This window comes from Hemiscyllium ocellatum, chromosome 36, assembly GCF_020745735.1.
Source record: "Hemiscyllium ocellatum isolate sHemOce1 chromosome 36, sHemOce1.pat.X.cur, whole genome shotgun sequence".
NCBI lineage: Eukaryota > Metazoa > Chordata > Chondrichthyes > Orectolobiformes > Hemiscylliidae > Hemiscyllium > Hemiscyllium ocellatum.
Genome location: NC_083436.1, coordinates 16,083,668 through 16,102,486, shown reverse-complemented (window position 1 = coordinate 16,102,486; position 18,819 = coordinate 16,083,668). Strand labels below are relative to the sequence as shown.

Sequence of the window (18,819 nt, the reverse complement as noted above, 5' to 3'; positions counted from 1 at the left end):
ACCACTCTCTGGCTGAAGAAATATCTCCGCATTTCTGTTCTGAATTGACCCCCTCTAATTTTAAGGCTGTGTCCACGGGTCCTAGTCTCCTCGCCTAACGGAAAAAAGTTTCTAGCGTCCACCCTTTCCAAGCCATGTATTATCTTGTGAGTTTCTATTAAGTCTCCCCTTAATCTTCTAAACTCCAATGAATGTTGGCCCTTAGGTCCCTTTTAAATCTTTCCTCTCTCACCTTAAAACCAATGCCCTCTAGTTTTGGATTTCCCCACCCCAGGAAAGACCTTGATTATTCAACTATCCATGCCCCTCTTGATTTTATAAACTTCTATAAGGTCACCCCTCAGCCTTTGACGATTCAGTGAAAATAGCACCAGCCTATTCAACCTCTCCCTATAGCTCAAACCCTCCAAACCTGACGATATCTTTGTAAATCTTTTCTGAACTCTTTCAAGTTTCACAACATCTTTCTAATAGGAAGGAGTCCAGAATTGCATATAATATTCCAAAAGTAGCCGACCTGTCCTATACAGCTGCAACATGACCTCCCAACTCCTATACTCAATACTCTGACCAATAAAGGAAAGCATACCAAATGACTTCTTCACCATCATATCTACCTGCAACTCCACTTTCAAGGAACTATGAACCTGCACTCCAAAGTCTCTTTGTTCAGCAACACTCCCCAAGACCTTACTATTAATTGTATGAGCCCTGCTCGGATTTGCTTTTCCAAAAGGCAAAACATCATATTTATCTCAATTAAATTCCATCTGCCACTCCTCAGCCCATGATTTCATCGTGCTCTACAGAAACTTTTCTACAAATAAATCTCAACAAGACCATTGCATTTTGATAGGAGTCCTAAATCTGCCTTCCTTTACCTTGAGGTCATGGTTAAGCACAAAAACTGTGCCACTTATACAATTAAATATATATTTCCTTTCACACTGATGGTTTTCTAAACAGAAAAATCCTAGTATTCATAGCATTTGCTTGATTTGTTGATTGTCTGAATTAATCATTGTTAAGTGGTTGACTCCATTTTGGTTGGGACAAAGCACTGGGTGTGCAAAGCATCCACCTGCTTCACATTATAGGCTCTTTTTAATGTAGAAGGCTAACCACGAGTGGTTTGGTGATGGAGAAGGGGAAAAAAAACAAAATTCAGTTGCGTGTCAGAGCACTTCTTGACATAAGAGAGAGAGGGGAAAAAAAGCCAAAGTCTATTTTTAATATAGAAACTGGAGGGTTGTGAATTCAACTACCAATCAGACTAGCCAAAGACCTACGTGATGCAGATTTTCACCAGTTTCATGAATTGTGGAAATGAAGTAGTCCAGCAACAATTAATTGCTGAATGATTTTTTGAGCCACAAAGGCACAAGCATACTCGCAACTTCTGCTGACCCCGCAACTTTCATTGATTGCCCAGCTGGTCTTGTGACCTCACTTCAGCAAATTGCACAGGCACTAGTTTGGCACTGCATAGCTTGTGAAATGTAAGGTTGGCCTAGGCCACAAACAAGGATCATTTATTAACTGAAATAAAAGTCAATCGATGTGCTCCGTCAGCTGGTCCATAAGTCAAAATTAATTTCTTTGTCTTCTGCACTATGTCTCTCTCTCTCGACTAACCATGCCAATGTTGTTCTTCTATCGTACTTTAGTCAGCTTTTCGCTTCTTTCGCTAGCACTTTTTCTTCAATCCATTTGAGGGGATGGTGTAGCAATGGAAGGGAGATGCTGAAAGCTGGTAAGTTGCATTTTTGCAATCATGATTCCCTTAACATCTGTACATCTTTCAGTACAACTTCTCCCTATCATGGCATCAATTTCCTCCCCAGTATCCATTCTCAGCTATAGTCTTTGCACTTTTCCCATTAATCATATATGATAGTTGTTCAAGCTCTATATGTGGACTAACTCTGACATTGATACCAATTTCTAGTCACCTTCAACCATGAGAAGTCACTTTCCCTCTCCATTGCTCTACTTTTAAACTGCAAGTCAACACTTTTAGAGTTGGAGGCATTAGACATATTTTAAAAAGTACAGTGAGAAAATGTAGAGAGAAGGAATTTAGACAACTGATGAAGTCCATTATATTATGAGCAGTAAGATTTAAAGGTACTGCAATTATAGGTGGCAGTATGAACATAATGGCCAATTAACAAAAATGGAGCACAACTTCATGTTCCATGACACCTCCAAATCAAACCAGTAAGCTAATTGCGTTTTGCTAAAAAAAAAGCTGTAATTGAGACTGCCGAGAAACATGACGTCGGGGTGACGAGTACAGTTAAACTAGCTGGATGTCACACCTATTTTACTTGAAACACAAACAGAAAATTGCCAAAGTAACTACACATTGTCAGAGTATACCAAATAATTTTTAAAATAAATTAACAGTGAGTAATAGTAATGAAAAGTGAGCACAGAGATGAAACCGTGAAAATAAACCATCAGCCGTATACCTCTCCTTGGTGAACTGCATTCCTGTAAATGAATCCAATCCGATGGTCCTCCCTACATACTGTGAAATAATTCTTGGACCATAAACTTCTGTTCACCTTTCTCCCATGAAAGAAAATTTAGGGAGAAAAGCCCAAATCCTATTCATCCTGGGACTCCCAAAATTACGGACATAGTAAACAGCCAGAGCTGAAAAATGTGTTGCTGGAAAAGCGCAGGTCAGGCAGCATCAAAGGAGCAGGAGAATCGATGTTTCGGGCATAAGCCCTTCTTCAACAACACATTTTTCAGCATCTCCAGTTTCTCATACTAAACAGCAAGCCCAATCAATATTCCCGGTCAACAAAGCTGAAATGAGAGTATCCAAACACATCATACTGCAATCCCCTCTAATATCTCTATATTCTTTCACTGTGATGGTTAACATTTGTCATGGTATTCAAATTAAGATTTTATTAATTTTCATATAGGCTCATTACTACCTCTTAGCTTTCTTAATTACGTGGCAAACCAAGAACTTGTTTATCTTTCTGCAATCTTATCAACATCATGTCCTACCTTCATGGTCCTGCAACATGTACCCCAGATTTATGTGCTCTTCCACAGAATCAATTCTAGGGCAAAGACTGAAATTTTGAGGGCAGAAGACATGTGAGAAGACAAAAGGGAGACAATAGTACTACCTAATGTGGGAACACCTGCAATTATAACATGGCAGTCAAATGTCAATATGGATTTTTGTTACTATGTTGACATAGAAAACTGACTTAAATTCATAAAAGAGAAGGAAGTTTCATGTGCACAAAGAAGGCATAAGTCATAGGATTTTAACATAATTGTAAAAGCTATGTGGATAAATGGATGCAGCTGTAAAACCAACAGAATGCATCCACATAAAGTACAGAAACCACATCTAGACATTTGAATGCCTATGTTTAACATCACTAACATCCTCTTATTTCAGTATTTGGACTTTTTGATCTTTAAAAAACTTCAGCATAATTCCACAGTTAGAAGGGATAAGGATTTTACTCAAAAATGTAATACCAATATATTAACCACATGGATTCCTATCTCAGTTCAATGCATTTTGACAATTTTTATCCAGAGTACAATGGTCCACTTCTTGATCAATATTTAGAGTACTGTCCAGTTTGTTGATAGGTGGACACCTAACATGGTGTAATCCAGATTACATCCCTAACACAACTGTTTATAGTTGATAATGAAAACCATCTCTGCATTCTTATAACACACCAATAGCAACTGCTGAAAGAGAACACACCTTGTCAGCAATAATGTATTGGTTTGTTAACAACACAAGAATATGTTGGATCAATGTTACATAAGTATACATACTCCGTGCTGCACTACAGATTCCGGGAATCGTCTCAAGAGCAGCAACAACATTTCTGCTCTCTCCAGTGTGTTGAAGCATTGCTCTGTGGCTTTAAGAAGCATTTCGCATTGTATTCGACCTGGAAGAGTCTCAAATAATCCTGCAAAGTAATTTAACAGAATTTCACATTTCATGTCCATTACATCATTTGTAGGTCAGTACCTCAAATGATTCACATTTGGCTCACACAGATCTCTTGGACAGAATCTGTCAGGGTAATATTTCACAAAACTTATATATTGTCAATAATTCATAGTCAAAAAATGTTATTCTTTACTATTCAAAGAGCACATTTTACTAGAAATGTAGGTAACCTGTAATAATAGAGAAGCCAGCTTGGGAATTTAGGTTAAATTTCAATCCACCTTATTTAAAATAGGACAATTACCTTAGTGTGCCTCAAATGAAAGGCAGCACGGTGGCACAGTGGTTAGCACTGCTGCCTCACAGCGCCTGAGACCCAGGTTCAATTCCCGACTCAGGCGACTGACGTTCTCCCCGTGTCTGCAGGGGTTTCCTCCGGGTGCTCCAGTTTCCTCCCACAATCCAAAGATGTGCGGGTCAGGTGAATTAGCCATGCTAAATTGCCGTAGTGTTAGGTAAAGGGTAAATGTAGGGGTATGGGTGGGTTGCGCTTCGGCGGGTCGGTGTGGACTTGTTAGGACGAAGGGCCTGTTTCCACACTAAGTAATCTAATCTAATCTAATCTAATGATAGTTTACAATCTCAACACCATTCTAGCCATATAAAACTTCTTTTGACTCTAAGTATGAATTTAGTTTTGTATCATGGAATAGTAAATTATTTCCTTTTGTGGGAAAATAGTACAAAGTTCATGTTATGGGGAGTAGAAATCTGAACTCCTACCCCCTAAGCATGTAGATATTAACACAATTGGAGTTTGAAGATAGAAACAAATTGTTAGGTAGGGTCATCAAATGTTATGGAGTAAAAGCAGATAAATTGAGTTAAGGTGCAAATCTGCCATGATCTAATTAATTACCAATTTTTGTGGCACTATCTACAATTAATTGGGAGAAATGTTATGCCTTTTTGTGATATTTATTGTAACAGCCTCAAAGATTACAGAATCCCCCACAGAAAGCAAGAACAAGCATTCTACCATTAGTCCCCATCACAGTTAGCAGCATGTTCATGCAAATACAATTTTCCCACTATTTTTCAGTCATTGTGTATAATGTTACTTCATAAAATTATAAACATGACCATTTTTCAGAAAGCCCAGAGACAAGCTCCATCTCTCTACTTCCTTCTACGTAGGTTTGCTCGCTGAGCTGGAAGGTTCATTTTCAAACATTTCATCATCACACTGGGTAACATCTTCAGTGAGCCTTCAGACGAAGCTTTGTCCAAAGGCTCACTGAAGATGTCACCTAGTATGGTGACAAAACATCTGAAAATGAACCTTCCAGCTCAGTGAGCAAACCTACATCCAGAACATCAACCTGAGCTACAAATCTTCTCAAAACTCACTAACTTCCTTCTATGTGCATAGACAGTGCCATTACTTTATGCCTAAATAACAAATGTTCAACAGGACATTGACCATGCAGAGATTTAAAATCAGCAGAAAGATGAATCTCACTGCTTATCAAGTGGGGGAAAGACTGCAAACACAACTAAGTTACATTAAACCTGTATAAAGCACTGGTCCAGTCTTAACTGCAACCTTACAGTTCTCATAGGTAGAAGCAGGAATAGACCATTTGGCCCATCAGGCCTGAGGCATCATTAGAAAGATCATGCTTGTTCTGATTGTAGGCTTAAATCCATTTTCCTGATTGTTTCCCTTAACCCTCAACTCCAATGTCAATCAAAAACTCAAACATTTTAATGGAGCCATACTTCAGGAAGGGTGTAGAAGTATTTGAAATCATAAAGTAAAGATCACAGGAATGTTCCCAGGCACAATAAACTTAAATTATTCACCACAAAGAAGGGGAACTGGCAAAGAGATTTGTTGGGAGATATAAAAATCATAAGGGGTCAAGACAGAATAGGGAGAAAGAAATTGTTACCATTGTGGAAAAATTAAGAAACAGAGGGAACAGAATCAAACTAATAGGCAAATGAAGCAACGATAACATGAGAGAACTTTTTTTTAAAAGAACATAGCTAGTGGTAAGGATGAAAATGCAGAAAGATTCATTTGAGGTATTCATAAGGGAACTGTTCATCTGAAAAGGAATAATATTCAGGGCTAGAGGGAGGCGAGGGAGTGGCACTAGCTGAATTGCTACTTCAAAGAGTCAACACAGTCACCATGATCTGAGTGGCTCCCCTTAGTGTTGTAATTATTCTGTGAATCTATGAATGAACTCTAAGCTTCTAATACTTCATTCGGAGAGATGGCAATAACTAAGATTATCGTATTGTGACCAGGTACTTAATTAGACAAAGCTGTCTGTGGTGAGTTTACTTTATATACACCAAGTAACTTCAGGGTTTCACGGTGCTCAATCTGTTTCATTGATGTTCATTAACATAATATTTTCATAAAGTTAAATGACAAGTACCATATCTCTAATGGCAACTTAGGAATTTTTGCATTTAATTACCATCTGTCCCCTGTTGAATGAACTGTGACACGTAAATATGGTGACCATCATTACCGTTATCAAAAAGAACTGTGGATACTGGAGATCAGAAACAAAAACAGTAATTGCTGGGAAAATTCAGTAGGTCTGGCAGCATCTGTGGAGAGCATAGCAAACTGTTCTGAAGGAGGATTACTGGACCCGAAACATTAACTCTGCTTTCCTACCACAGATGCTGCCAGACCTGTTGAGCTTTCCCAGTAATTTGTTTTGTCACCATTACCCTAATACTTATTTTGACAATTTAGGGACTAGTTTTATTTTCTAGACAAAGACAGTTCTAGCATCATGCTCCAGAAGAAGCGAGAATAATGGTTGTCAATTATTGCAGCATTACTTTCTGATATATAAGGACTGGTATTAAATCATTAGAAATCTGTAACAAAACTGAAGGTTATTTTTCTTAATTAAAATTTCCTTATTCCAAATCATCTAATGGTTCATTTAAGCATTAAGCTCCCATTTCCTTGAGTTAGTTAATTTAAATGAAAGGATTGGATAGTTCAATATCTTAGCATAAAAATATTTTGAGTAACTGTGTAATACAAGCAATTTAATGTGTTAGTTAACTATTTTCCTGAATCATGTCAAAACCAGCAAATGGTGCTAGAGCATACAATTTCCATATGCTGCTAGATCTCAAAAAACACATACAGGATTCAGATATGACACTAAAAAGCCAAATGTACTATCTAATAGCTGCATATAAGCAGGATTGTGGCAGTTCTTATGGATGTAAACACTACTGAACTATTTAGTTTGTTGAACGCAAAAGACGATCTCACTTATTTGCATAAAGTCTATAAATAATCACTCTTTGTGGTCAACAATGCCTTCTGCATACCTCTCATGTTACACATGCATAAAATTATTATTTTTGTTTCTTTGCCCTTATGAACAGGAACAATGAATTTATGGAAAATTCAGAGTACAGTGCCACTTGTTCATATGCAGACAGTGCTCAAACTAGAATCATGGGCAGATTTATGGCATGCACAAAACATTATGCAGCATAATTGCACATTCCAAATCTTAGTGCATAGCCCTGTAGTTTACCAGCACCGCAACTGCACATCCAAGTGGTTTCTTATAAAATGGCAAAGTTTTCTGCATCAATCACTCTTTCAGGTTATGAATCCCAGACCCTACCATCCTCTGTATGAAAAATTACTGAGATACCTTCTCAGACTTCTACCGATACTGTATATCTATATTCTCTGGTTACTGACTTCACTGTTAATGGAAAGGAGTCCTTCTTATCCGTTCCATCAAGGCTATTCATAATTTCCTATACCACAATAAATCTTCAGCATCATGTGCTCCAAAGAAAACCACACCAGCTTTGCCAGTCTTTATTCATTGTTAAAGTTCTTCAATCATAGTAACATTAAAAAAAAACTCCTACTGATGTTTCCATTGGTAGGACAGATTAGGACTTGAGAGCACAGCCTCAGAGTAAAGGGCAAGGACTAAAGGTTCACCCTTAAGAACTGAGATGAAAAGGAATATCTTCCACCAGAGGTTGATGAATCTGTGGAAAATACTAGCACAGAAGACTGCGAAACCAAGTCATTGAGTGTATTTAAGACAGAGATCGATTGGCTCTTGATCAAGGGTTACAGGGAGAAGGCAGGAGAATAGTTTTGAGAAACATATATCCAGAATCGAATAGTGGAGCACACCCGATGAGTTGAATGGCCTAATTCTGCACCATATCACCCCATCTTATTGTCTTATATATCCACTCCAAAGCAATTACTGTCTTTCTGTAATTCAGTGACTAGAACTATAAAGGAACTCAAGTTGTGGTCTAACTTGTATTTTATATGCTTCAATGTACTCTATGAATATTAAACATATCAATCATAAAACTGGGCAAAAATAAATATTTATGTCAAAAATACTGGGCAGTACTATGCAAAAATGTACTAGAGGAGTGATTTCAAATTGCAAGTCCACTCAAGAGGATCAAATAATTACATAAATTACTGTTAGCTAAACTCCAAGATTATTGCCTGTCATTTGCTGACAATCAACTTGCATATAGAGGCAAGTATTGTGTTTCTTAAACTGGGAGAACTTTGACAATTTTGAAATGAGATATGATACTTTCTGGAAAACTTTCAATTTGTGACAAATGGGAAAATGGGTCATTTAAGATGGTAAATTATTCAGAAACTCATGGCTTGTTTGTACTGTAGCATACAAAATGCAATAAAAGTAATAGGAACATGCTGTTTGCATTTAGAGAAATACCACAGGTACATTGCTTTTAAAACAAACTTTGTCTGTGGTTCTAAGTCATGCATCAATCTGAAACAGCATGTATCCAATTTGTACCCAGGTTTCCATCTGCAATGCTTCTTTAGTCAGGGGTTGGAACTATATAAGGATAGCCTGGAGTAACTCATCTTCCAATGTTTTCTTTCATTAATTTCTCTGTCATTTAAACCTATCTTCTGAATACTCTCCTAACACTGTACACTAGCAAAATTTTACAAATTCCATTTCATGGCATGCTATTCAGTAACAGTAAGTTGGTTTACCTCTGTTTGACAAAGACACAAAATATAAACTACTTTTCACCTCGTAAAAACTGTGTTTGCTTGTCCTGGGCATCATTACGCAGAGCTGCTGTAATAACATTTATTTCTCTCCATACCATTGGTTGATCAGGGAAATTTACAAACCTGATATTTAAAACAAAATGAAGTGAGATGCTTGTAATGCAAAGACTACTAAGTTACTGTTTTGGAAAACACATCATTATGAAACTATAACTATTCCAGTTGTGAATTCAGGTCAATTGTGGTTGGCTGAAATACATCAACCAATTTTTTTAAAATGATACATTATACAGTATAGAATATAAAATAGTTTGATTTGTGACGCTATGGCAAGTACAGTGTTTCACTACCCAATGCAGACATATCGAATTGTAAAATTGTATGAATTGCATTATTTGCCTTATGTGATAAGGTAGAGGCACAAATCAGGAAGTTGGAAGGCATTGGAATCATCAAACCAGTACAGTTTGTGGAATGGGGAGTACCGGTCATACGGTTTGTGAAGCCTGATGGGTCAGTTTGCCTTTGTGGGGATTTCAAAGTAAGAGAAAACTGCTTTTCACAGCTGGATAAAGAGCCATCTTTCATGAAGTTCAACATGAAGCTGCCTTTTGAGATATCATCAGCCTGTACTATTTTCCAGTAGATGATGGAGAACATTCTACAAGGTCTACCTAAGGTCACCATTTAGCTGGATGATGTGCTAATAATTGAGATGACAAATAAGGAGCACTTAGAGAACTCGGACTTTGTCATTAGACTTTTCTCCCAGTCGTGCATACCTCTTACAAAGAAAAACTGTTTGTTCCAGACACCCCAAGTGACCTACATAGGTTACACCCATGGGAAAATAAAGTAAAGGTGATCAAAGATGCCCCAGCTCCCACATCTGTACTGGAGCTTAGATCTTTGCTTGGGTTAGTGAATTATTATGGAAAATTCACACAACTTAGCCTCCATCCTGGCACTATAGAAAAATGGTCAACCTTGGAAATGGTCTTGTTGCCAATTGGAGTGGTGGATGTAAGCACAGTTATACCATTTAAACGATACTTAGATAAGTACATAAATAGGAAAGACTTGGAGGGATATGGGCCAGCGTCAGGCAGGTGGGACTAGTTCAGTTTTAGTTGGACCAAAGGTCTGTTTCCAAGCTGTATGACCCAATAAATTATCATCACTCTCTTGTTGCCAAAAAATATCCTATTTATAATTCCATCTATTAATGTTATAAGCATCAGAAATATTAAATGCTTGTGTGGAAAGTGGTTTATTGCATTACTTACATGTCATAAAGTAGTCTTCCAGCTGAAGCTGTTCTCTCAGCATTTCGTTCAATCATGTACATTTCATACTAAGAACAGAAACCATTACATGTTAAGCAAAAAAATCCAGGAAACTAATCCATTTTGATTTCATTTCATAAAAGCATTATTCCACTATAGCTCAACAATATTTGAGAGGAAGCAAAGTAACCTGCCCAAGCCACTGTGCGACTTTGGGAAAAAGAATCCCAAATTTTATACCTGGAATTGAGAAATGGGTAATTTTGCAATGATCTCAGAAACCATTTGAATTAAGCTAGCTCTGTCACAATCATCACATGCCAACCACCTTTTAATAAACCATTTCATCCAGTTTTCATTTTGTCATTTGGAACTTGGCTTAGCAAACTCTGCACTATACAATAACAGCCTGGAAGCTACAGTCAGCAGTGAAGTAAAGCAGGCATCACTGATCATGAAAAAATCTAGTAATTTCAATGGTGTGGATTTTTCCTTTCCCAGAGCTAATTTCATTCTTTAGCCTAACTTCATTCTGGCATTTGCTATAGATTTTTTTTTAAACAAGAAGCCAATTCAGAGTATTCGAGAAGACTTGTTGCTCGGGTTGTGGATCAGCTTATTGACTTGCTTGCTGGGCTGGTAAGTTTGCAGACGTTTCGTCACCATAATTCAATATTGAAGAATTCACATGGACAGAAGACTCAGAAATAACAAACTGGTTTTATAGGTCACTTTTTATCATTTTAGCACAAGTGAAATAAAGATTCGAACATTTACATGAGATAAATTATAAAGGGAAATATCAAACTTTTTTTAAAAAATCAACGGAAATGGCATGAAGCAATGTGACGTTCTACAAAAGCAAATTTTCAGGCTCAAGGAGTTGTTCAGTAGAATTATGAATTAGTACATTAAAAACTATTCAGTGGTTGACTTTTCCCAAGAGTGTTTAATGCAAAACTTATAATGAATAAGTGCAGCATCACATCAAATCACAACAAAGCCCAGACTAACAAAGCATATTGAAACATGCTTTCCATTTCTATTTATTGTTAACAGTTATAAGGTATTCAGAGTTCTGTGCATTTCATAAACCAAAAGATGAAGTGTGTCCCTGAAAGTTCACCTTAATATCATTTCTCAATGCACATATCACAATGTGGGACTGCGATCTTCAGTTACATAATTCAGTGTTAATTTTCTAGTATTTTGCCTGTCAAAATTGAAAACTTATATTCATGATCAGTTATCTGTTGCTGATCACAGAACAAATGGTTTAAACTGGTTATTGCTGGCTATTTGAATAAGCTTCCATTCTTGCAAAGTGTCTCTGATGAATGTTCTGATTGTATAAAATTAATTAATTTAACGTCCGTTGAGTGAAGAACTAGGTGTATTTTGTCCAGCTGTACTGTTTTTTAAAATTCATTCATAAAATGTAGGCATTGTTAATTGAACAATATTTATGGCCTCTACTCTTATCCCTAATTGCCCAGAGGGCAGTTAAGAATCATACAGCTGTACAGCATGGAAACAGACCCTTTGGTCCAACGCATCCATGCCAACCAGATATCCTAAATTAATCAAGTCCCATTTGCCAGCACTTGATCCATATCCCTCTAAATCCTTCCTGTGCCTGTACCCATCCACATGCCTGTTAAATGTTTTAATTGTACACACTTCTAGCACTTCCTCTGACTGCTCATCCCACACACGCACCACCCTTTGCACGAAATGGTTGCCCCTTAGATCCCTTTTAAATCTTCCCCTTCTCATCCGAAACCTATGCCTTCTAGTTCTGGACTCGCTCAACACAGGGAAAAGACCTTATCTATTTACTCTATCCATGCCTTACAGCTTTTTAGTACTCTGCAGCTCAATCTATTAGAGAGAGCTATTGTCAGGCAAAACTTGAACGACGTTTGGTGCTATTTCATCTCAAATTCTCCTTCTTATTGCTTCCAAACAGCAACATTGTATTGCATGGATCAACCATATATGGAGCAGTTCATTTTCAAGGCGCAAGACTCTCCTGGTACTTCAGTTATAGCAGACCAACTTCCATTTCAGCTTATTGTTCCAAAAGAGAAAATATGTGGTCTTGCAATAACTGTGACAATTGCTGGTCCTCAAAATTATACAAAGTAAGTCAAAATTAGTCTTAGTCAACCACATCGCTGTGGGTCTGGAGTCACAAATAGGCCAAACCAGATAAGGACGGTGGTTTCCTTCCCTAAAGGGTTTTTCTGACAATCAACAGTGGTTTCAAGGTCATCATTAGATTCTGAATTGCAATTTTTCATTGAATTCAAATTCCATCTGCCATAGCAGGTTTTGAACCTGAGTCTCCAGAACATTACCTGGATCTCTGGATTTATAGCAAGCAATAATACCACTAGGCCATTGCTTCCTCCTGAAAATTAGTTCAACACATTAATTTTCTACATAGGTAATCAGAAACGATCAACAAATTGCTCGGGAAGGTGTGTCAAGACATTCACTGCAAACATGCCATGAGAATGATATTGTGGTCTTTTAAACAAAAAATCAATAACAGATTTTCTTGTAAGCAACATTTGGGACCAGGATAAAAGTTGATTTTAGGAAATGGGTAGGCCCATGTTTTCTTTCTAGACCTTTGACGTAACCAGAATATTTTGATTATGGTTATATATTTAGCTACTTGTGTTTAGTTCCCCAGTCTGATAGCACCATGGGTACAAATGCAATCAGAAAATCTTGATAGTTAAAAACCACAGGAACTATTTCAAGAGTCAATTTTATAACTGACATTATGTAGCACCTGCAACTAAAATAAACTTGCAAACTGTTTTAAGTAGGGTCAAACAAAATTTGACATACAACCATGAAAAGAATATTAAGACACGATGAAGCAGAATAACTTATTATTAATTTTTAAGCACAAAAGACTTTCCATAGCCTTCTGTTTGCAAATATTTTTAAATTATTGCATTTTAAGCACAAAGTCTGTCTTCCAGTGCAGCAGTTGGTCTTTAATCAAGCTAAATTGTTTTTGGGGTCTTAAAAATGTAGCATAGTATTAATCATGGAAAAGTATATCAGTGCAATATTGCAAGTTTACCTTATGACCTCTCCCACTTAGTTTAGACTGGTATTTCTTTATGGTAGGAACCTATCTTGCCAACAGGCATTTGACTCGGCTGGAGCTGTTTTTCCCACCTGATGGATGGCTAAGGGCCTGTGAGAGTGATCAGTTAATACACACTGACCTGTCAATTAACCTCTCTTCCTTATGAATTATTGCCTTTCCACTGTTGTTTGTCTAATTAAGAACATGCAGTGTCTTTGTAATATTTTGTATTAAGGAAGCCTGTTTGTGACAGGAGACTCTTAAAGGAAGAGCTGGTACCCTACTCTCCTAAAGTTTGAGAACGTTAGCTAGCCTGGCTTATAGGTATTAGTTAAAAAGGTAAAAACAATGACTGCAGATGCTGGAAACCAGATTCTGGATCAGTGGTGCTGGAAGAGCACAGCAGTTCAGGCAGTATCCAACGAGCAGCAAAATCAACGTTTCGGGCAAAAGCCCTTCATCAGGAATAAAGGCAGTGAGCTGGAAGCATGGAGAGATAAGCTAGAGGGGGGTGGGGTGGGGAGAGAGTAGCATAGAGTACAATGGGTGAGTGGGGGAGGAGAGGAAGGTGATAGGTCAGGGAGGAGAGGGTGGAGTGGATAGGTGGAAAAGAAGATAAGCCAGTTGGACCAGTCCGGACAAGTCATGGTGACAGCGCTGAGCTGGCCGAACTCTGCTGGTTTAAAGGTGGCCCGGAGTCCGTGAGGGATGAGTTGGTTACGGAGGCAGGCACTGAGGAAGCAAATGTGGCTGTGGTACCGAGTTTGTTTCATGACATGGTTGAAGAGCTTCAGGGCAGAGGAAATGACCTGGGAGTTGCAGTGGGAGAGGGACTCCCTGAGATTCTTGCAGAGAGGAGGAAAATTTCTTCAAGGCAGGCATCCTTGCAAGAGGATTCGCAGTAGTGTTAAAATCAACTAGGTAAAAACAATGACTGCAGATGCTGGAAACCAGATTCTGGATCAGTGGTGCTGGAAGAGCACAGCAGTTTAGTGTTGTGTTGTAACAGTGATGTTTTAGATTAGATTAGATTAGATTACTTACAGTGTGGAAACAGGCCCTTCGGCCCAACAAGTCCACACTGACCGCCGAAGCGCAACCCACCCATTCCCCTACATTTACCTCTTTACCTAACACTATGGGCAATTTAGCATGGCCAATTCACCTGACCTGCACATCTTTGGACTGTGGGAGGAAACCGGAGCACCCGGAGGAAACCCACGCAGACACGGGGAGAATGTGCAAACTCCACACAGTCAACTGCCTGAGTCGGGAATTGAACCCGACTCAGGCGCTGTGAGGCAGCAGTGCTAACCACTGTGCCACCCACTAAATGTTATTGGTAAATAAAGGGGAAGACTAAAATTAAACTAAACTGTCTGGAAGAGGTTTTTATTCTAGACTACCAAAGAGTACGATCTCCAGGACAAACTAAGAGAGGCTTACAGGTCGAGTCCATTAGGGATTCCCTGGGCCGTCTCAAATCTGTACTTTAACAAGCCAAGGATGGATTTCATGTGGATAACAAAGGTTTGATATTTGGTAATGAAACATTGTGTCAATACGTTACTAAATTGGATAGTATGCCATACTCAGGAGTCATAAGTCTGGAATTTAGTAAATGGAGTTTGAAGCAGTATATTACCTTTAACTTCTTTTTAAGCTTCTTGTTTTTTTTAAAACATCTGCTGCCTGAACAAGTTATAAGGTAAAAAGAAAGCATTATTTAAATCTTATGTACTTTGTGAAGTACAGCGTAAGATTACAATGATTACATACTCTAAAAAGAGATGCCAGCATCAATGTTCAACAAAATACAGACCTGTCATTTACTGAACAGTAAACAACTGTTGCACTACGTTTAACTACAATAGATTGGACAAGATTTTCTGATCATCAGTGTAATTTTGCTGTACAAAATTGCTCAATGTCAAACCTTAGTAGAGGCAGGCAATGTAGAATACATAATTAACTGAATTGAATCAAATTGAATTTCTTGTCCCGTGTACCCAGGCACAGTGAAAAGCTTGGATAAAAACAAATTACTGCGGATGCTGAAATCTGAAACCAAAAGAGAAAATGCTGGAAAATCTCAGCAGGTCTGGCAGCATCTGTAAGGAGAGAAAAGAGCTGATGTTTCGAGTCTAACTGACCCTTTGTCAAAGCTGATTAGAGTAAAAAACCGGCTGGTGCGTGCATTCAGGCGTCTGTACCTTCTCTCCAATAGTAGGAGGTTGTAGAAAAACATTGCCAGGGTGGGATGGATCTTTAAGAATGCTGGCGGCCTTTCCTCGACAGCGGGCCTGGTAGCTGGATTCTATAGATGGGAGGTTGGCCTGTGTGATTGCCCGAGCCGAGTTCACCACTCTCTGTAACCATCCCCGATCTTGAATGGTACAGTTGCCAATACCAGGTGATGATACATCCAGACAGAATGTTCTCAATGGTGCATCTATAAAAATTGGCAAGGGTATTCAGCGTCATGCCAAATTTCCTCAGCTGCCTGAGGAAGAAGAGATGTAGTTGGGCCTTTGTAACCAGAATGCCCACATGAAAAATCCAAGAAAGCTTGTTGTGGATAACCACTCCAGAAGCTAGACACTGTCCACTCATTCCACCTCTGTGCTTTTATCATGTAGGGGGGCATGAGTAACATCCCATCAAAAGTCAATGAGCTCTTTGGTTTGCCAGCATTGAGAGCTAGGTTGTTCCCAGTGCACCATTTTTCCAGGTCCCTCCTGTCTGTAGTCTGTTTCGTCATCATCTGAGATTCCACTGACTATGGTGGTGCCACAGCGAACTTGTAAATGGCATTAGTCCAATATTTGGCAACACAGTCGTGGGTACACAGTGAGTACAAGTAGGAGGCTGGGTGTACACCCCCGGGAGGGCTCAGAGTGCACGGACTGGTACTCTGTCTGGTCCCATCGCTTTCCTTGGAGTTACACGAAGGAAAACTGATCTGACTTCTGATGCAATGACTGTTGGGATAGGTTTATCAGGACTTGTTAGAATAGGTATTACCTCTCTGCCGAAATTCTGCTCAAAGTGAGCATAGAAGGCCTTGAGACAATCTGGGAGGGATGTGTCTTCATCTGCCATCTTGCACTGTCTCTTTTTAGAATCTGTGATGTCATTCAGTCCTTGCCATGATCACCGGATGTCTGTCTGGGTCTCTAGTTTGGATCGTAATTGGTCCTTGACTGTCTTAATGGCTCTGCGAAGGTCATACTTGGATTCCTTATATTTGAGTGGGCCTCCTAATCTGAAGGCATCATCCCTGGTTTTTAGCAGGTTCTATATATCCTGATTCATCCAGGGTTTCCTGTTGGGGGAACACCCGGATTGACTTCCTCTGTATGCAGTCCTCCACACACTTGCTGATAAAGCCTGTGATGGTGGTGGCATACTCGTCCAAGGTACCTGTGGACTGTTTGAAAATGGCCCAATCAGCCGATTCCAGACAGCACCGGAGTTGATCCTCTGCCTTCTCTGACCAGCACTGGACCTGTATCCATGAGGGGGTCTCCTGTAAGCCGGGAAAAGAAGCACAGCATTGTGGTTGAAGTTCCCAAAATGAGAGCAGGGGATGAAGCGGTAGGCATCCTTCACGGTGGCGTAGCAGTAGTCTAAAATGTTCCTGCCCCTAGTGGGGCTGGTAATGTTTTGGTGGTACTTGGGCAACACCTCCCTTAGATTGGCTTCATTGAAGTTGCCAGTTAAAATAAATAGGGCCTCAGGGTATTCTGTCACCAGGATGTTAGTGGTGGAGTACAGCACATCCAGAGCTTCCTTATCCTTTGCTTGTGGCAGTAGGTACAAAGTAGTTAATATCCATTAATATACATGCATTATATGATTAACTATTCTCATTGTACTGGAATGTAAAACTGCAAACTATAGAGTTTTACATGTTAAAAAGGGAATAATTAGATGATCAATGAAAAGCTTTTTTTATTTCAAAATATACTTTATTCATAGAAATAAATCTTTGGTACCTGTACAATTTGAAAATGCGTTGCTGGTTAAAGCACAGCAGGTCAGGCAGCATCCAAGGAATAGGAAATTCGACGTTTCGGGCATAAGCCCTTCATCAGGAAGGGCTTATGCCCGAAACGTCGAATTTCCTATCCTTGGATGCTGCCTGACCTGCTGTGCTTTAACCAGCAACGCATTTTCAACTGTGATCTCCAGCATCTGCAGACCTCATTTTTTTACCTGTACAATTTGTCATGTCATTCATAGATATATACATTGCATGTCTTAACATTACAAAGAACAGACTGAATTAATCGAATTTACAGTTTTCCTATTTACAATTCCCTTTATTAACCATCCAGTCTCTTATTATTTAGCTGTGGCTTCAGCAGAACCCATATACTGAGTGGGCCCCCTGTTATACGATAGCAAAGGAACCTTGTTTAACTCCCAGTTTATGGGGTTACCATTGTCCATTTGACACAGCGACACAGCCATCACTGGTGCATTATACCTTCCACAATATTCCCATCACCCCTTTACCAACACCTTTACAAGTCCTATCTCCCCCTTTCCCCCGACTCACACTGACCTGAATTCCGAAATCCGTAGGGTACAACGTCCTGGCAGTAATGAGCCACGCTTTGGCGGCCCACGGGTCCTCCGCCACTAAATCGCGAGCTTTCTTCACCAGGAATTCACAGTCCACCTGAGCCGCCATGATTCCGCCGGTGAGCGCTGCCCGAGCGCGCAGGCGCACTCAGCCCGACATGCGTAAGAGGTGGGGGGCGGGCACTGCGCGTGCGCAGACCTGACCGGTGGAGGCGCTGGTGGAAGGTGAATGAGTTGGGAATAGTTTTAAAACCTTCCCGCGGGATGAAATTACTTTCGTAAAGCACTTTTTTTAAAACCCCGAGACATCCCCAAACTTTTCTATCACAGTCAAAGTGTTATCAGTAGGAAAACACAGGAAACCCTGCTGTTAACACTCATTGTTAATCTACATTACCATAAGATCCAGAAGCAGAATCAGGCCATTCAGTCCATCCATTCTGCTCTGTCATTCGATTAAGGCTGTAATGTTTCTCCACTCCATTATCTTGTTTTCTCCCTATACGTTTTGATCCCGTTACCAATCATGAACTTTGAATCCTTGCTCTTGTATTCTAGCCCTCTCAAAATAAATACTAACATTGCATTTGCCTTCCTATCTAGTAACTGAACTTGCATGTTAACTGTAAGAGAATCCTGAACGAGGACACCTAAGTCCCTCATGCTTCTGATTTCCAAACCCTTTCACCATTTACAAAACAGTCTGTACCTCTTCTTCCTACCAAAGTGCACAATCTCAAGTAGTTATAGGAAGGGAGAAAAGCTGCAAATACAG

General features: G+C 39.3%; 1 protein-coding gene across 4 annotated transcripts in view; it reads right to left on the bottom strand.

Moving 5' to 3' along the window:
- The window catches only part of ints10 (integrator complex subunit 10), a 61,964-nt gene extending 43,794 nt beyond the window's left edge, over positions 1-18,170 (bottom strand). For 3 of the 4 annotated variants that reach the window (XR_009647069.1, XM_060851404.1, XM_060851405.1), the window contains exons 1-4: positions 18,025-18,170; positions 10,343-10,410; positions 9,076-9,179; positions 3,832-3,971 (exon numbers count right to left, since the gene is read on the bottom strand). Coding sequence is in view for 2 of the 4 variants with exons in the window: in XM_060851404.1 (XP_060707387.1) it covers positions 3,832-3,971; positions 9,076-9,179; positions 10,343-10,410; positions 18,025-18,153 (441 nt within the window). In the remaining 2 variants the exon portion in view is untranslated. Of the gene's footprint in view, positions 1-3,831; positions 3,972-9,075; positions 9,180-10,342; positions 10,411-18,024 lie in introns of those variants that run through there. The other variant, XM_060851406.1, reaches the window with a different exon arrangement.
- Positions 18,171-18,819: the final 649 nt, after the last annotated feature.